Genomic DNA, 16,973 nt, shown 5'->3' with positions numbered 1-16,973 from the left:
ATTAGAAAGTTTGGGGAGCGACTACACGCGTGCCGTTTCTGTCCTAGAGACAAGTTGTGTCGCTAGCTATTCCCTCTGAAAAGTTATCACTATCTTCATATATTCTCTCTCATTTCGGAACTCTACGAACGTCATCAGAACTTATTTAACTTGTCAGCCTCTAAGTTTATTAAGAACAATTGTCTCCCGAGTAGTCACTAACTGTGTGTCACTCTAAATACGAATCGTCCTTGTCCTGGTTCCACGTTTTCTGTGGGGCCGACTACAGTGAACTTTTGAATACAGATTTTGAGTTGAAGAGTCGAGTTTATAGTTGAATCTTTCGTTTGTATTATGGAAACCCCTGGAGATTTTATTATTACCAAATCCATATTGGGTTACTTGAGAGAATTCAGTCAACTGACAACAGAAAAATAAAAAATTAGTACTTCAATGAATAAACCACAATGAACTACGACTATGAACTACAAGATTCCCCTCGTTCTACTTCAAATATTATCTTCCGACAATTTCATCAAATTGACTTACCCTTCCTTCAATGTAAGCGACCCTTACTGAAAAGTCCTTTACTTCTCCCAGAACATTCCGCCTTCAAGTTGAGTGATTTTTAATACAGGAACAATTGCATCTTAATTTTCGTCATAAAGTTTTCGATTAATCAAATTACTTCCATCCCTCTTCATGAAGCACTTATGTTTAGTATTTGACACCGTAGGTTTCTGAAAGCCTGACGTCACTGAACGATTCCATTTCGGAAGTTGCCATAACGAACGAGCAGAGTCAATGAATAAAGAATTTTGCATCTCGATTAGCTCGAAAGGACGCAGAAGACGACAGAATGTACTTAGAATTTTCATCCAAAATTTAATTAAAATGAAAAATAATTTGGAATTAGTCTCGGAGAATATAAGAACAATCTTGACTAATGACTGATACTAAAGGGAGTCTGAAACCTTTTTACAAGGGGAAGCTCAAGGACCAGAGACAAAATATTTGTGCATCGTCCTTTTAGACGTTTCTATGCAAAATTTTCAGCAGGATGGGAACTACCCACAGTTAATTTTTCAGGATTTACTTAGGGAAGTCAATGTGATGACAAGAAAATGAACGTTTTTCCTTGTGGATATGATGCTTTATTGGATTAACTTAAGGACATTACGTGCTCGGTATCTCTTGCAGTTGATGGATAGAAACCTGAAAAGTCAGACAAATCAGGGCAACATAAGCTGACACTTCAGTTTGTATTTAGATTTTGAAGAGTTGCCTACTCTCGATTTGCTTTCAGATACCTCGATTTACTTATATTGCATTCGTACCCTCGTCCAACAGCTTGTGACCCGGCAGGATTCGCAGCATTCGAAATTTATTTCGAATGTTGCGAATGCGAACGAATAGATGGCGCGGATCTATCCACTTTGCGGAGCTCGCCACGGGAGTGGAGGACCGGCGAGAAAGGTGTGCCATGAGTTAGGGGCAGAAAAGAAACACATGAAGCAAGACTCTCTTCTGCCTCTAACGAGCAAACAGTCACAGTCACACAAATTATTTAATAAAGTCTAATGGTTAAATCTATCGAGTATTGATTGTAAAAACCCAGTCTATGTTCCGGTGTACGGTGTTTGCAAAGAAATTAATATTAAAGTTAAAAGCTCTGCCATCCTGTTTCGTTCCATTCGTGCCGCCGAACAAATTATACAATCCAATGCAATTACATTTAAAGCACAGCCTGAATGCTGGTTTTCATGTTAACATTGTGTTCTACATCGAATATTATTGTTAAAAAGATTGTTCCCCTTAAGATACGAAAACAATGAGACACCAATAATATTGCGGTCGTGGAGGCGAAATAGCAAGCCTTGGCAGCATAAGCGAAAGAAAAGCATTTTCCATCATCTTTTCGATGGAAAGAAAATCTTCCATCCCATCATCAATGAGAGGTTGTAGAGAATCAGTTCCTCGGTCGACTAGGAAACTCGATTTTTTTTAATTATATTCCGCACAAGAGCAACATCTTTTTTAATACCTTTCTGTTACCATTAATAGCATTAGGTCGTCGGCTCCTCTTCTGTCCCATGCAGATCAGTGCTCCATTAGAGCTTATTACCAGCTACTCGGAACTCTATTAGAGCGCCTTGAAAAGAAGTCCTTTGGCCTTATCGCATCTTGCTGTCGTCTATCACAGAGTCAGAATCATTTCTCCATCAAAGAATATACAGCCGACGGCTACGAATTGTAGGACGACGAATTTCTTTGTGTGGCAAGAAAGAAAAGGAGAAAATATATCAAATCAAATCCCTTTTCTCACCTTTTTTTTTTGTATTCGTTCACTATAGACTAGACTTGAGCTTTAGATATTTTTTTCGTATTCAAATTCGATGTGAATGGAAATTATCGTCTGTAGGGAAAGCATGGGCAAAGGAAAACTGTTTTGTTGTTAACATCCTGACTTTGGATTCATGGGAGTCAAGTTGGGATCATAAAGTGTCAACCACACATGTCTTTGGGGACTTCTATTCGACAATTATGCCCAGTAGATGACGGGGTTGAAAGGTTGAAACTCGATATCTATTTTATCCATCAAATTTGAAATACATTTCTCAATTTCTAGACTAAGGTCATATTCTCTAGTATCCCACCTTTACGCTACACACATCGTCAGGATAATGATTCTGGTCGACCTACCGACTATAACTCTATGCCTTGCCTAAGGCTTCTGAAAACTTCCTGATACCCGGACGTGGAAGAGTGATAAATGAACTCCATGCTTGAGATATCCTCTAAGGCAACTTTCTTGAGCTTAGTGAACTTCTCTGCCAGCATTTCCGAGTGTAGAATTCTAGGATACATTTTCCTTTTCGACAACCACATTTCCGGCTGAGCAGAAAATACATGACGATGGACCGGTAGGCACCCAGAAAGCAGTTGATGTTAGAAGTCTTCGATGATATCTATATCTACGTTTGAACCGAAAAAATTCAGATTTTTTTTTTTTTTCGCACTAGGGATGGTCGTAAGTTGAATCCAATCGTCTAAGATCTAAGGAAATTTAAGCCTGGGGCAAATCAAAGGAAGACTATCAAGCGAATAATCTTTTTAGTCCTTGTTTGGTATTGAGAGTGGATTTCTTTCCTGGGAAAAGATATATTTTATCATTCTGGGATGATTTTCAAGGAATTTCTATGCAAATGTAACATTTGGTTTTTTTTCTTCAGAATCCTAGACTAATTTCTAAATTCTCACGTCAATCGTTTTTTCTCTCCTTTTCAGACATAAACGGAAAGTTCAGAACTTTTTGCCTTGTAAAACGCCAACACGTGGTGGCCATTTGAGTGGAGGCGTATCGAGTGGGCATTCGGTGACGTATGAAGATCCGGACGCACATTTAGGGCATAGGCCGTTAGTTATGAGACATCATCATAATGTTGAGGTAAGTTTTCATTGGTTTGTTAAAAAGACTTTCATAAGAATTTATTGGCTTATCTGGTCTTCCTAGTATGCCAATTTCCATCCTGCGATAGTTTGCCACTTTGTCTATATGCTAGGTAAAACCGCACTTTATTTAATTTCTCTTCAGTAAGGATATTATCATTTATACTCAGATTTAATTATTTTCACGAACTTGAGCGCTCATCTTCACGTTTCAATTCAGACCAACGTTGGCAGTGAAGCAGCAGCTTGTTTACTCATCAATAATCTAGGTCGATTGTTTGACGATTTAGTTCGTTTTGATGTAATTGATCATACTTCATTTTGATATGCAAAACGCACGATGTATTGTTTTTAGTTGTTTGTTGTTTGTCCCGAATAAAGTCAGAGTTATCTTTATAATTTTACTCAACCCCATCTAAGTTGCATGTTTTCTTGTTACTGAATACGAAAAAGTCATCATCGATTCGCTTAGTACGAAGGTGGTCAGAAAAGTTTCCGACCTTAACGTGAAGATGGCAGCACTCGCCAATAAAAGCTAGGGAATCTTTTGACAGATACTCAAATTTCAGCCATTTTGGAAGTGCAGTTGTTGTTTGACAATCGTTTGAGTGAGTCGATGTGAGTGTTATTGTGAAAATGGGAAAAATCGAGCATCGAGCATCGAGCTGTCATTAAATATGTGTTTTTGAAAGGCAATACGCCTACGCAAATCAAAGATGAATTGGACGCTATGTACGCTATGAGCAGCTGAATTCAAACCTGGCTGTACAGACTTGAGAGACGGTGAACGTTCAGGACGTCCAAAAACTGCAACCAATGACGATAACATCGCTAAAGTTCACCAAAGAGGGCTAAACGACCGTCGCATTAAAGTGAGAGAGATAGCAGAAGCTATGAATGTGTCAAAAGAACGTGTTTGTCACAGATGCAATGAAGAGTTAGGCACGAGAAAGCTGTCAGTGCGTTGGGTGTCGTGTTTGCTCACGTTAAACTAAAAACGTGTTCACATGAACATTTCCAACGCTCTGTTGACGAAGTTTAGGCGTAATAAATTAGAGTTTTAGCGAAGATTATTTAATTTAGATGAAACTTGGATACAACATTATACGCCCGAAACAAAAATACAGTCAAAACAGTACACTGCGAAGGGGGAATCGGCTTCACTATTTGACTATTTTTTGGGATACTATTACAGGAGCATACTACGTATAATTACTCGACAAGCTAAAGGTCGAAATTGCGGAAAAACGGCCACATTTTAAGATAAAAAAATTCTGTCTCACAGCTCTGTGATTACATTGCGAAAATCCACGAATTACAGTTTGAACTGCTTGTCCACCCTCGTTATTCACCAGATCTAGCCCCAAGCGACTTCTTTCCCTAATCTAAAAATTGCGTTCGGAAGACAAAGATTTTCGTCAAATAAAGAGGCCTTCACCTTTGTAAACAATTATTTTGCGGAGAAAGAGCCAAGTACTATTTGGACGGGTTAAAGAGATGGGAGCATCGCTGGGAGAAATGTGTAGACTTGCAAGGAGACTATATAGAAAATTTAAAAAAATGTCTTCTATCATTGTTAGGTCGAAAACTTTTGAGACCACCATCGTAATCTCATGCAATCTCTTCCAGTGGCTTTGTAGTTTCGGACAAAGGTCTTTCCTCACACTCTTCTGAAATTGAACCGGGTTTGCTCTGGCCAATCTGAAATATCCAATCAACTTTTCTTGTCCAACTTCATTACAATAATATCGATTAATATTTCGATCAAGAAGACTATATATAGGAGGAGCAAATTCAGCGGCAAAGGGGCAAGAAATCACGTTGTGCACCTTTCGGGTAGGGATGACGTAGTTAAGTGGCCGGTGACTCATGTTGTTAATGAATTGGTATATTGATGTGTTGATGTCGCCTAGATGGTTTTTTTGTTTGTGTGTTTCCCAACTCTATCCCAGCAGAAAACGGATACATCCGAGAGCCTGAATTAAGATGCATTTGCTTATGTGCTCCTCACTTCCTAGGAGTGCAAACATGGATCAATTGCCGAAAATTTTGTGCGTATTTGCTTCCACCAGGCTTGCTATAAAGCAATTTTAAAGCAGCATTCGCTCAGTGATTACATTAAGATTCATTACCATCAATCCGAAATGAATCTTTAGGGAAGCTCTGCCTTTGGTTCCCGTTTGGATGTGGGAAGCCATAAACAGCTGTGCAATGTCTGCTGTTCTGGTAGATGCTGCCATGTGGGCGCACACCAGTGCCCTGTATCATATACACGACACTAAGGCTAGCCCTTATGTGCGGAATTTTTGTCGCGCAACTCCCATCGCGGTTGAAGATGTGCAATGATTTTCGATTACCATATATAGTATTTTTGCTTAAGATTCAGCGATAACTTACCAATAGAACATTATAAGATCCAAAATGGATCGTATCAGAAACCAATATTTGACCAATGTTGAAAACTCGCTAAAGAAACACGGAAACCTCAAAACTTTCTGGTCTCACAATCGCAACTCTCGTTGTCCTGCCTAGCTATCATCTCCGTCCATTAAATTCTCTATTTCCTCGACTAACTACCTCCAACTATCTTGTGATTTAATCTGCCACTATTTTTCCTCAGTCTATCTTGCGCCTCCTTCCTCCGAATCCCTCTCGCTAGTGGATGTAGCTTGCCCGGCATCGCCTACCATTCCCCTTCTTACCGCTCTCCTTGTCGGGTACCTTATTGACAAACTTGATGCCAATGACGGCCGTGGCTACGATTGTCTTCCAAACCTCTTTTTGCTTAAAACTGGTCAGTCCATCCCTCTTCCTCTATCCCTTATTTTCAACAAATGCCTCGAAGAGAATAATTTTCCCCACGTGTGGAAAGAGGCTCTTATCATCCCCAACAAAAGTGACGATCGTACGCTTGCCGAGAATTACCGTGCCATTTCCCTCCTTCCTTCCTGTTCCAAAACCTTGGAAAGATATGTCAGCGACTGGTTTTCGGCCCACTTTGGTCACCACATAGTGAAAGAGCAATACGCTTTGTTAAACGTAGGTCGGCACCAATTTGCTCGACTTTACCAACTTTGTCGTCAAATGTCTAAATTCACGACAAGAATTGCATACCATTTACACTGGCTTTGCTAAATTCTTCTATCGTGAAATTCCTGCCCGATTAAAGCGGAAGCTTCGAAATTGTCGATAAAGTGATCGCACTGCCCGAAAAGCAGACTCGTTGCGGGGTTTGTAGGGGGACATACCCGGATTTAACTGGACAACTCGGCCCATTCCATCATGTCAGCGCCGTCAAAAGTCGTGGTAGATACGACGAACTACCAGCATCTGAGCCGATTACCTAGAAAATCAACTGCCACCAACCAAACGGGTCAAGTAATGTTTGGCTAACTTGACCGTTGCTACCCATAACTCTCCCCACGAGGTGATGAAATGGTCCTGAAGGCATCTGTTGGGCCCATCGAAGGCCGTGCCATTATCGCTGTAGAGATCAGTACATCACGATCCCCCAACCCGTGACGCAGGTGAACATATCGAGAAAGTTAGTAAAGCACGACTTCAGGGAAAGTCTATTGTGTGCACGGTGCTCTAACCGCCCGTTGTCTACCATGGCTGCCAAAAGAAGCGCTGGCTACCGTGAGCTTCAACCTAGGGATCGTAACATCGCCTTGTGGTGAAATCATTCACTGCGCCACCTAAAGAGGAGCTAGTTTTTTATGCGCTAAAATAAAGGTGACATAAGCGCGACCTTTCCAGACCTGGATACGCGAGTGTATTCATATGCGACTCCTAATTTTAGGTAGAGGAAAACTATCCTTTTTTCGTCACATAAAATTTATTCAGAATCGTTTACTGCTGCTTTTGCACGAACATTACAGAAGAAGACCATTTTTGACCAACTTTTGTAACTGATCTCTTTTTGCCAGGGGTAATCCACATGACTGTGCATTTCCAGTATTTATTCGATGCTTGAATTTCGCTGTAGCCTCTCCCATTCTCTATTCCGAGTTACTTTTGGGGGGTCTGGGTGCTGGGAAAATGGCCGCAAAGTGGAGAAATCTTTTGAAAAACGTCCGTATCTATATTTTCTAGTTCTTATTATTGTACTGAATAACACATCGTTCAATAAGTCCCGGGACTAACTATGAAAACAACATTTTATCGGCAAAATTCTTTAATAATGCAATCATTCCAACGTTTCTCTAACTTTTCAATGCCATGTTTGTAGAACGATTTGTCTTTTGACTCAAAATGAGCCTCAGTAGCAGCGATCACCTCCTCATTTGAGCCAAATCTTTTTCCCTGGAGCATCTTTTTGAGATCCGTAAAGAGCCAGCAGTCGCTGGGGGTCAGATCCGGCGAGTACGGAGGATGAGGAAGTAGTTGGAAGCCTAATTCGTTGAATTTGGTCATCGTTGTGTGGGCGTTTTTTCGCTATTTCGGGCTTCAAACGATCCAATAACACCATGTAGTAGTCATTATTGATGGTTTTTCCTTTTTCGAGGTAGTCAATGAAAATTATACCATTCGCATCCCAGAATACGGACGCCATCACTTTGCCGGCCGACTGTTGTGTTTTTGGACGCTTCGGGCGACTTTTACCGGTCGTACGCCATTCAGCTGACTGCCGACTTGACTCCGGAGTGAAATGGTGAAGGCATGTTTCGTCTACTGTCACATATCGATGCAAAAAATCCTGTTTATTGCGAGTAAACAGTGCTAAACAGCTCTCCGAATCATTGATACGTTGTTGCTTTTGTTCCATTGTGAGCTAACGCGGCAGCCATTTGGAAAAAACCTATTTCATAGCCAATTTTTGGTGCAAAATAGTAAATGCACTACCAGTTGATATGTTCACCATCTCGCGCACTTTCATTTTGCGATTTTCAATACTTGCTCGGTGTTTTCGGGAGTTACTCCCTCATTTGGCCGACCCGAACGTTCCGCATCATTTGTATCAGCACGACCGCGTTTCACCGACAAATGGTTGTTTTCGACGGAGTAGAGTCCGGATAACGTTTTTCAAGCCATTGCTGAGCTTGAACAGTATTTTTTCCCCATTAGAAGACAATGTTTTATCAACACACGAAACTCGTTTTGGTCCATTTTTTCACGATTGCAAAGGTAGCGTCAGTTTAACCACTATAGCTTTCTTGGTTATGTTTCGAATTACATCAAATTTTGACACATCTTATCTGAAGGTTGGTACTTCTGAACCTTGATATATAAATGGCATTATTAGCGCCATTTCTACGCTAGTCCCGGGACTTATTGAACGATGTGTTACAGTACAATTTAGGCTGTTGTAATTTCTATCCTGAATTTAATTGGTTGGTCACAACGTTATCGTGGAAATCATCATTATCTTGACTATCGTCATAAGAGTAGTTACCATCATTGATTTCATACATGTCGAAGAGCTCAGTAATAACATACCTAAGAAGTACACAATTCACTTTGTGGAAATCGAATTTGCCATATGCGATATCGGATACATCCTGCCTATGCGGTCGAACACCTCAACGATCCTAATAGATAAAAAGTGTTACCAAATCAATATTACTCTCAAAAAGGATTACGCAACATCTAAACTGAACTGAGTTTTTTGGAAGTATTTATGAATCTTCGAAACTATCCAGAGGTGTGAATAAGCTTTATTTGAGTTTATGAACACATCCTTGACTAAATATTTTTCTGTTTGTCGTTGGCCTCGTTTCCCACAGTGGAAGTTCAGTTCCCAAGAATTTCCAGCAATGCATCCAATTAAAATGATGAGGCAACACCATTTGGGAAGTTTGATAGCACATTTGCACTTTGCATATGCACATTAGAACAATCAGGACGGCATCACAAACGAAAGTCCTTATGTTCATCCTGACAGCAATCACATCAATATTATCCGGATGTGGTCCTAGACGCGCTCTAGTAGTTTCCAACATCAACGAAATTCCTGCAACGTGAGTTTGGGCGTAGACACCACCAACAATGTATATCCTTAGACAGGACAATACCATCATCCATATTGAACGTTCAATAATTAACCTGTAATCCAATTTTCGTCTCTGCAAGTTTGCTATACTCCATCTGGACTTGTTTTCCTGGCCTCGGCATTGTATATTTGATAACACAAAAGACAAGAATTCAAGGGTAGAGATTAGGAACGAGCAGGATATCCTCTCTAAAATGGGGCCAGGGCAAGGATAAGAAAAGGACTAGGCCCCGAATGAATTACAGGCGACCTGAGTTTAGGTTTCTGACAAAGACCCAATAACAACTTAATGGCATCGAAGGGATAAATTCGCTGATGGATATAACAAACGAGCTAATTGTTGTTCTAAGTGAAGCTTCCCCGAAAGGCTTTAAGGATTGAGGGAAAGCGTTCAAGTGAGTTGTCGTCTGTTTATTGACTTCTGTTGTTCTCATCGTATTGGTTTGGCAGGGCCGACCATAGTTCCTGTAGACATAGAAATTCTTTGTATTTGGGTTCAATTCTCCTTTCAATATTTGATAAGTTGAAGTGTTGGATGTTGTATTTGAGTTTGCTTAAGATAAGAGAATCAACTCAAAATCAATTATGTCATAGTGAATTTTGAAATTTTGTGTCTCCATACAGTGCGTACCCCATTCTATTGCTTTCATAAATTTAGTTATGTTAATAAGGCGTGTGTGTGTTTGGTGGGGGAGAAGCTACAGCTTCTGAGCACTCAGGCCGTGTTGGCCCATTGTACTCGCCACCCCCGTATAACGGAATATTCCGGATTCGTTAACGTATCGCAGGATTTCCATTAGTGGATGTGATGCCAACCTTCGCAATTGGAGAACATCGGCACCAAAGATCTGATGCCTGATGCGTCCATAGGCAGGGCATTCACATAGGAGATGCTCCGTGGATTCCGCTTCCTCATTACAGGAGGGACACGTATCATCTTCGGTAATTCCTATTCTGAACATATGCCTAGCTAGTGAATTATTGCCTGTCAGAATCTGCAAGTCCTCCTGCTTTTCGACAGGATAAACTTTGCGGTATGTATGTTCGGTTCTGGCAGGAAAAATTTGGTGTGTCGAGCAGCATTTAGGCTCTGCCACCTGTCATTATGGGAAACTTCTTCCCAGTTTTTCAAAACAGATTTAGCCAATGCTACTGATATTCCAATTGCTGGCTCCGGTCCCGGTATAGGGGAGATTGACCGCTCTTTCGCTAAAGCGTCCGAGATTTCATTTCCCTCTATGCCACAGTGACCAGGTACCCAGAGTAGTTCCACCGTATTGAATCTAGACATAGAGTTCAAACGGTTTCTGCATTCCTGAACGATTTTCGATGTGATCAAAGGACTGTTCAATGCCCTCAGTGCAGCTTGACTATCACTGCTGATTGCGATGCGCCTGCCCTTCAACCGCTCGTCAATCACCCAGTTTGCCACCCTTAGGATCGCATAAATTTCGGCTTGAAAAACCGTTGCAAATTGTCCCAAAGGAAAAGCCCACTTCTTGTTTTTATTCGAGAGGTAGATTACTTCGCTTCTTCTCGGTCCCACGAACGTAGGGGCGCACCCTACGTTTCCAGTCATAAGACCAGTTGAAGTGATGAAATCAAATAGCTTCTCCCCTCTTGGATTGAATTTGCTACTGCCCCAACAAATATGTTGAGCATTCGCATCGCAACCTATTAAGAGTTCGAGACCACTTGATTCTGCATACGCCACCAGATTCCTAAGCTCTTGCGTCGGTGGAGGATACAAAGAATCATAGGGTAAATAAGCGGAGGCAACTATGATGTTTTCCCTCTCGCCATTTATCTGGCCGTAGCTAAGTCCTGGGAACAATATTGTCTCAGCATAGTTGCCTCTAGCCGTCTTGAGATCAGGACGCAAGCTCTCCGTATTATGGATCTTTCGTCGTAGAAGATCCTAGCCCCCTTTTCTGATCCAATACGACAGATTCTGTTAAATCGAACCCACGGTTCTTGCACCAGAAAGATATAGGGAAAATCTTGTAGCTTTGTCATTCTCGCTGCCAACAGGCAGGAGGGAGCTTTGGCATGCTGCAAGTTGATTTGACCAATCTTTATGTTTTTCGACATAAACTTAGTCTATTGTCTTATGGAAAACAGTTAGAAGCGTATGCGGCAGTCCGCGTATGACAGGGTTTCCCCCACACTGTACCACCAGAGGCTCGATCCCCTCATGATTAATTTCTCTGAGAAAAGCCGTACTTGGAAGTACCGCAAATCCCATGTTCTCATCCACGAAAGTACTCATCTCATCCCGCAGAGCATTGGTCTGTTTTCCACTTAGCACCTTAATTGGTTTGCGGTGTCCGGGTTGCATAGATTCGATCACTCGAACTGGCATCAAGTCAGTTCCGTTCACGTCTCTGGCTTCCTTTCCTTCCACCTGTTCCTTGGAAGGTGTAGGAGAAGTTACTAGCATTTAGGATTCACTCTGTAGTCCCTTCCGCAGTGCGAGCCCCCATACGGGGGTTCCGCCCCTGTATGCACTATCCTCCGGGCACGTCTACATTGTGGGAGAGCGCACCGAAGATGCTGCAATTTGCTCTATGTTGTGTGAGTCGAAGACCATCATTGTTCTTCGCTCTCAAAATGGAGATGATGCCTTACAATACAGTGGAGCACCATATGGTGACTTCCCCTGAGCACATTCAGACTCTGTTGGTCCAGTTCGAATACCAAGTTGAAGCCCTCCACGTTTGTAGATTGGTCCTTCCTGGCATTCATGAACTTTACCCTCCAGTGTCCAAAGTCCATGCCCGGGTTCTGTTCACCCAGCATGCGGATGATGTCCTCTGCCTTCCTTCGAGGGCCCGGTAGCCAACATCCGACATGTTCTGTCCTGCGTAGCACAGTGTTCACAATAGTGAACTTGAGCCGACCGCCGGAACTCAAAGTTGGGATTACCTGCTGGAGCCACTTTAAGGCAGTCTCGTCAGCGCACTCCAAATGGAGAAGCCCATCACGAAAATCTTAATTGTTAAATCCTGGCTTCGTTCCAGGCTTCAGCATTTTTTTCCACAGGCATTCCCGGAGGATGGTAAATTGTCCCTCTGACATTTTGCCATCCTTGGAGGAAACTCCCACGGCAGCAGTCAGAACTGAGGCTGCAGCTTGCGCATACGTCCTCTTCCGTCCCGCCTTCGTGTTCGTATTCCTGTGGGAGGGACCAGTTTCATTGAGATCTCCCTCGCTGATTTGATCACCTCCCGGCACACCGGTCCTAATTCCCGCGAGACGCGTGGATATAAACCCTGCTGCGGAGCACAATAAAGCGTTGGCCACAACAGATGTGTTGGTCTTACGCTTCTTGCGCGCATTACCGCTGGCAGAAGAGTCTGGTGCCGGGGTTTCCAGTTTATCCCCACCTTCCGCCGGAGATTCCGCTTCCTTGCGTCCGATTTGTGTGGGCGTTACCGCGCCTAGTGGTACAGCCACGTCCATGTCCTCATTCCCAAGGTGCTTCATCTTCCTTCGTAGTGCTCTCTTCTGCCGTCGGCTTAGGGGCTTTCCAGGTTCACGGTGTCCCGACCGCTTGGATACATTTCCACATATTGGCGTTAAACCAGTAGCGTCCACGTCACCAGCTTCCCGTTCTTCCGCTCTTCCCGGTAAGGATGAAGGAGAAGGTTTTGACAGGCAGGATTCAGCCTGCAGTCCCCCCTCCTTAGTGGCCAAAGTTCCCTTCTGCCGGGCCTTCCTCTTCCGCTTGCGGGTAGATTTGGGCTGTAGTACCGCGGACGGGCCGGTCGTAGTCGGATTTCCAGTTTCTCCTAATTTGAGAGTTTCCGTACTTTCCTTTCTGGCTAACTTCGCCGTAGGCACTATATGCAAACTTTCTACTGAGTCTACAGATTGATCTATAGGCGAGTATGAATGTGGTGACGCCTCCAAAATCCGCGCCTCGGCCGCGACATTGTTGCTCATGGTCGCGGGTGGATTCGAAGTCTGTGACTTCTTACCACTTGGAGAGATTATATCCATCGTTTCCATATTCATATTTTGGACACCCTTAGTGTAGTAGTAAACTACTACAGGCTCCCCCACCACGACAAGGTGGTGTCCGAGGGGGGAGCGTTAATAAGGCACTATCCACATAAAATGTTCAAGATTCTGGACGAGTTTCTATCCTTCCTCAAGCATGTCGAAACGTCCTGAAGACAGGACACTTGTCTTCTTGCAACAAAGGAAAATGGAGGCAACCAACCGCATGGAAAATAATTATTCCAAGTTTTCTCAATTGCACAACTGTGCAGAAGTTCAAAATCCTATCAGCTCCTCCGGATCAGATTGTTATAAAAGAATTATGAAAGGAGCTAAAATTGCACTTTAAAAACTCCACTCCTTTCATGTTATCTGAGGCGCTGCTTGCTCTGTTTTGTCTCGTCATTGAAACGAAGCATGTAGGGCGGAAAAATTGGCAAAAGGAAACAAGATTTTTATCAAGAAAGGAACAAAACCGATCTCCCTTAAAAGAATAAAATCCGCTGTGTGTGAATTGCTGCATGTCTCTCAGCAATAGTGTGAACTTGACTTGCTTTTGACAATAAATGGATGGTTGTTGAGGGGGGTTGTAGCTGCATATCTGCCTCGAATAACATGCAGAAGCAGCAATTCCTCTTTTCAGTTGAAGAACACAATAAGGACGTGAAAAAGACATGATGACGATGGCAGCGAGCGTGAAGACGATGGAAACGATGTTAGGTGCGGAAAAGAATTACCTTTTGAATTTACAAAAGCCTTTCACGAAAAATATTGAAATATGCATGCAAAGGACTCTCAGGATGTACTTGAGGAGTGTGAAAATTAGAGGACTTTTTATCTTTTAACAATATGATGGTGAGAACGAGATTGAAATCTTAACGAGTGTGGAATAAGATGTTGAAAATTTTTGATAAGGGAAACATGGATCAACCCGTAAACCGTTTCGGACAACCACTTCTATGGCGTTATGTTGAGTAAGATTGATGATATTTTCAACCAATTCCCAAACCCATTATGCGGAATAGACACTGCTCATCTATTAACGAAGCAACATCAATTCATATGCATCTAATGAAGAACTCGACGTCACTTGAAAGCGTCTAATTTCACACAGCTTTATTATTCATCTTCAATTACAGTCACTTTTAGAATCAACCCGCTTATTCAGGACATCTCGCCTAGTCTGTCGTTCACAATCTCTGCTGCTTCTGGGTTTCACCCCGTTCACAAGTAAAGTTGAATGCAGCGGGACGTAATTTGCATGTGAACTAAAAACCCGGTTGTCGTTTCTACTCTCATGCTGATCCTGGCTACACATGGTGGCGGATAGTCCCGGGGTTCGGTTGGAGCCTACATATAAAAAGTAGCAGCCATACAGGCGTTGATAAGGTTTTGTATCCCCTTTTATGCTAGAAGGAACCTTAGACATGTGGCACTCAAGTACTGCTTCTGCTGCAAACATTCATCTTCGTCTTGGAGCCACTGTGTCCTTTTTGTGGGCGCCATCGGCAAAATGAATGCCATTTATGAAGTACTAAAGCTTAAACTAAATTTGTTACGAGCCAAGAGTTTCACATGAAGTGGAGAATCTTCGCCTTGCGCCCTCAATCCATTGTCAACTCATGACAGCCATGACGAATGTGTAACTGGGTTCCTTCGTTTAGCACGTCCACCGCAAACCACATGAGCGCACGCAAGCCCGCTAAAGTCTTCAAGGATAATTTCATGCAAATGTTGCTGAACCATTCTATTAATGGTCGGCGAAAAGTTGGTGTGCCGGTGCTGCAGAAAATGCATTTTGTATTCTGACAATGCGGGGGATGCTATGGTGGTTTAATATATGGGGTGATTTTTTTTTTGGACTTTTGTCCCAGAAGAAGAGGGAAAGTCACTTTGCCTTTATGTAACTCAATTTCGGGGTTGAATTAAATAACATGGAAAGGATGGTCCTTCCTGCAATAGTTGATGTAAGTATCATTTGAAAACGCGGATGAGTTAATTATGAGGGTGCGGATACAATTCCAGGGGCACATAATCAGATTTTATCTTGTGTCCCGCGTTCTAATCTTGTTTAGATGGAAGAACGTCAGGGCGTCCTTGCAAATGAAGATAGCGGCTGCTGCAAAAATTAAGTGTGATAATTAGAATTCACAGACTAAGAAAGGTGCAATTGGGTTTCTTTTCAAATTATCATAGCTATGACTATCTTTGGCAATATATGTATGGATCCTTAGCACCTTACCGCATCTGCAACTTTTCCTTTATCAACCCATGTACCACCCATTCAAATTGAAATAGAACTAATCTAGATCATAATCGGATCTCAATGGCAACCTTCCCTAAGCCAAATGTAATATGTCAAAGCAGCTGTAATCCGTTCAATTAAAAGCGTTACGGATATCTCAGATCACTACGAATTATCTCGTATCCGTCACAAGATCATGGCATTTTTTCCGTCCTTCTCTCCTCAACTTCTTAGATGTTAGTCTCGCGCTCGCTGCATACTACTTAACCCATTCATTCCCACGCACTACACGATGTTTAATATGTCGTGAAGTGAAAATAGAAGCAACAAAGTAACGCAATGCAAAACGCCTGACAACCTTTAATTGAGTTTAAAGGCAGGATAGGTCGATGACTTAGTGTTGTCGATTTAGTTTTGGAAAACCATTATCAAAAAGTGGTGATGTTTTGGTCAACTTTGTTTGCGTTTCGGAAATGCTATTTCATGCAATAAGTTTCATAGCACTTGGGAGGTTTCAGTCTTCGAAAGATGAAGCATGTCCAGTAGGTTAACGAAGGTTGGTAATAAGGACTGCCTCCGTCTTTTCGTCCGCCAGGTCCAGCTTGGCCATTCGTAACCATGACTTGATGGTATGAATGGCTTTATTTGCATAAAGCTCCACGTCCTCGGGATGCTTTGCAATTGCAACTACCGCCAGGTCGTCCGCAAAACCAATCAGTGTTGCCTCCTCCGGCACGCGAAGGCCAAGCACTCCGTCGTACATTATGTTCCACAGCAGCGGTCCCAATACAGAACCTTGAGGCACACCTGCTGTCACAATGTACTCCTTCGGCCCGTCGTGCGTCTCGTACCAGAGAAGTCTGTCCGAAAAGTAACTCTCGATGAGCCGAGCCAAGTAGCCAGGAACACCCAGTTTGGCCAAAGTGCCCTTAATCCAGCCCCAGTTGGCTGAATTAAAAGCATTTTTGACGTCCAGCGTCACCAGAGCACAGCATTTGCCCATGGCCATTGCATTTCGAGTCCATTCCACGACCTTTGCTACTGCATCGACCGTAGAACGGGCTCGCCGAAACCCATATTGCAGCTCGATGAACGGGAGCAGCCTGTTGTATATCACCCTCTCCAACATCTTCCCCATTGTGTCTAAGAGACAAATAGGGCGATATGAAAAGGGCACGCCGGGTGGTTTCCGGGGCTTCGGTAGCAACACCAGCTTCTGCCTCTTCCACTGGGCGGGAAACATTCCTTCCGCCATGCACGATTCGAATGTGCTTGCGAACCACCTTGTTCTTGCCTTGACCGCCA

The 16,973-nt window shown here is 42.8% G+C and overlaps 1 protein-coding gene across 1 annotated transcript in view; it reads left to right on the top strand.

The window, feature by feature from the left end:
* Positions 1-16,973, top strand: part of LOC119659741 (putative uncharacterized protein DDB_G0277255) — a 249,163-nt gene that overhangs the window by 221,231 nt on the left and 10,959 nt on the right. The window contains exon 4 of the mRNA XM_038068003.1: positions 3,268-3,427. Within this exon, the coding sequence (XP_037923931.1) occupies positions 3,268-3,427 (160 nt within the window). The remainder of the gene's footprint in view (positions 1-3,267; positions 3,428-16,973) is intronic.

This window comes from Hermetia illucens, chromosome 6 (genome assembly GCF_905115235.1).
Source record: "Hermetia illucens chromosome 6, iHerIll2.2.curated.20191125, whole genome shotgun sequence".
Taxonomy (NCBI): Eukaryota; Metazoa; Arthropoda; class Insecta; order Diptera; family Stratiomyidae; genus Hermetia; species Hermetia illucens.
The sequence above is the reverse complement of the archived record's forward strand: the minus strand, read 5'-3'. Positions and strand labels throughout refer to the sequence as shown.